General features: G+C 47.9%; 1 protein-coding gene across 1 annotated transcript; it reads right to left on the bottom strand.

The window, feature by feature from the left end:
• Positions 1-201: 201 nt before the first annotated feature.
• Positions 202-604, bottom strand: LOC115227643 (keratin, type I cytoskeletal 9-like; the record flags this gene model as incomplete). Its single annotated transcript, XM_029798406.1, has 1 exon — positions 202-604. A coding segment is annotated over one exon (403 nt), but the record flags the coding sequence as incomplete, so codon positions are not given.
• Positions 605-2,183: the final 1,579 nt, after the last annotated feature.

Below are 2,183 nucleotides of genomic sequence, written 5' to 3'. Positions count from 1 at the left end.
GCTCTCCGGCTTCAACGTGTGTTTTTTTGCATTAACGCACAAGTGCTCTTTTAGCTATCGTGTGTGTGTGTGCGTGTGTGTGTGTGATAGTATCATTATTTTCCTGTGTCTGTGTGAGTGTAAGTTATATATCACCTGCTTCAAGATTATCACTCACTGTACCAAAAAAAAAAAAAAAAGAGCAGAGACACTCGCTCTGACTGCTGATGTTGTTGATGTTATCGGTCTTCTTGTTACTGTTGTTACTCTCGTCGTCGAGGTCGCCAGCATGGTTATTGTCAATGCCACCACCGCTACCATCTTCGTGGCCACCGCCGTCATCGCCTCTGCTGGTGCCGCCGTGGCCACCGCCGTCTTCGCCTCTGCTGGTGCCGCCGCCGACGCTGCCGCCGTCGTCGCCTCTGCTGGTGCCGCCGCCGACGCTGCCGCCGTGGCCACCGCTGTCGTCGCCTCTGCTGGTGCCGCCGCCGATGCTGCCGCCGTCGTCGCTTCTGCTGGTGCCGCCGCCGTGGCCACCGCCGTCGTCGCCTCTGCTGGTGCCGCCGCCGACGTTGCCGCCGTGGCCACCGCCATCGCCGTTACTGTCATTATTTTGTTGTCTATGCTGTTGTTGTTGTTGTTGTTATCGTCAGTACAGAATACATAAATATCTGAATTATTGATTAATTTCTTCCAAGACGTTTGCAGGGGGGGGGGGGTCGGGATGGTGGGGAGGAGGGGAGCATGTGGAGATTGATCGTGTCTTTCTTAGATGAAATCTGCTGACAGGTTAATGTAGGTGTGCTGACACTGATAATGGTCAATCCGAGGAGGGGGGGTGCTGGAGTGACCGGAATGGCTTTTAATATAGGAGAATGGTAGTGGTGGTGGTGGTGGCGGCAGTGGTGGAGGTGGTTGTGGTAATAGTAGTGGTGATTGTGTCACTGTTGCCGGTAGCATTTTTATTGTTGTTTCTGTAGTAGTAGTAGTTGTTGTTGGTGGTGGTTGTCGACGGTGGTGGTAGGAGCAGCAGCGTCAACAGCAAAGCAGGCGGCAGCAACAGCTGCGGTAATATGGGTGACGGTGGAATAGCGTTGGTGGTCTAAATGAAAATCATGTTGCTATCTTCTTCTTCTTCTTCTTCTTCTTCTTCTTCTTCTTCTTCTTCTTCTTCTTCTGTTGCTGTTGCTGTTGAGCGGTCCGGTCCGAACTGTCCGAACCGTGGTCCTTTGCTATTCGTAATAAGACCCGCAGAAGAGAAAGCAGGTCAACCCCCGACACCGAGAGCATCGATAGATGGATGAATGCGCATCCAGGCTCACCGGTTGCGTAGGAAGTCGGGGACAAGAAACAGGAAGAAAGAGTGAAAGTTGGAGCGAAAGAGTACAACAGGGGTCGCCACCACCCACTGCCGAAGCCTCGTGGAGCTTTAGGTGTTTTCGCTCAATAAACACTCACAATGCCCGATCTGGGAATCGAAGCCGCGATCCTCCGACCGCAAGTCCGCTGCCCAAACCACTGGGCCATTGCGCCTCCACTGTTGTTGCTGTTGTTCTTCTTCTTTTTCTTTCTGCTACTACTGCTGCTGCTTTTGCTCTTCTTGCGTCACCCTAACCCTAACCCTAACCACCAGTTTACCCACAAGTGATTTTGTCCCTCCACTGTTTAGTTTGCTCTTTAATTCTCTCCAGTCGCTAAAATAAGTACCAGTAATACAACCTGTGTCTCTTAAATTGACACTAAAAACGTATGGTCTTGTATCAATTTTTATTATTGAATAATTTCAATTCATCTGTAAATCATTTAACTGATTCAACCAATTACAAAAAATTAGGGATTATCTCCCAAATCCTTATCTTCGATAAACAGACGTGTGTAAGCTTGTATCAAACTTCATCGTGATACACAAAACTGAAAATCATGTTGTCACTAGATTAGATGTATCGAATTTTGTTTAGTCATAGTTTAACTCTGATTCAGAAGATTTATGTCCAAAGGTGTTGTAGCAGTGACGTCATAGTATTAGAGGAGTTGTAACTGTTATGTTATAGTGTACCAAGAAGTGACGGATGTCTTCTAGCTACCAACTCTCCGACCAACCAGCTGGTTCTCGTTTAATAAACCTTTCCTTCATTCAAGAATATAAGCCACTGTTCAGCCAACCAAGTTATTTATTAATCGTTTATGCAACCACATGTCTCTTG

This window comes from Octopus sinensis, unplaced genomic scaffold (genome assembly GCF_006345805.1).
Source record: "Octopus sinensis unplaced genomic scaffold, ASM634580v1 Contig06014, whole genome shotgun sequence".
Taxonomy (NCBI): domain Eukaryota; kingdom Metazoa; phylum Mollusca; class Cephalopoda; order Octopoda; family Octopodidae; genus Octopus; species Octopus sinensis.
This window is presented reverse-complemented; position numbering and strand designations above follow the sequence as displayed.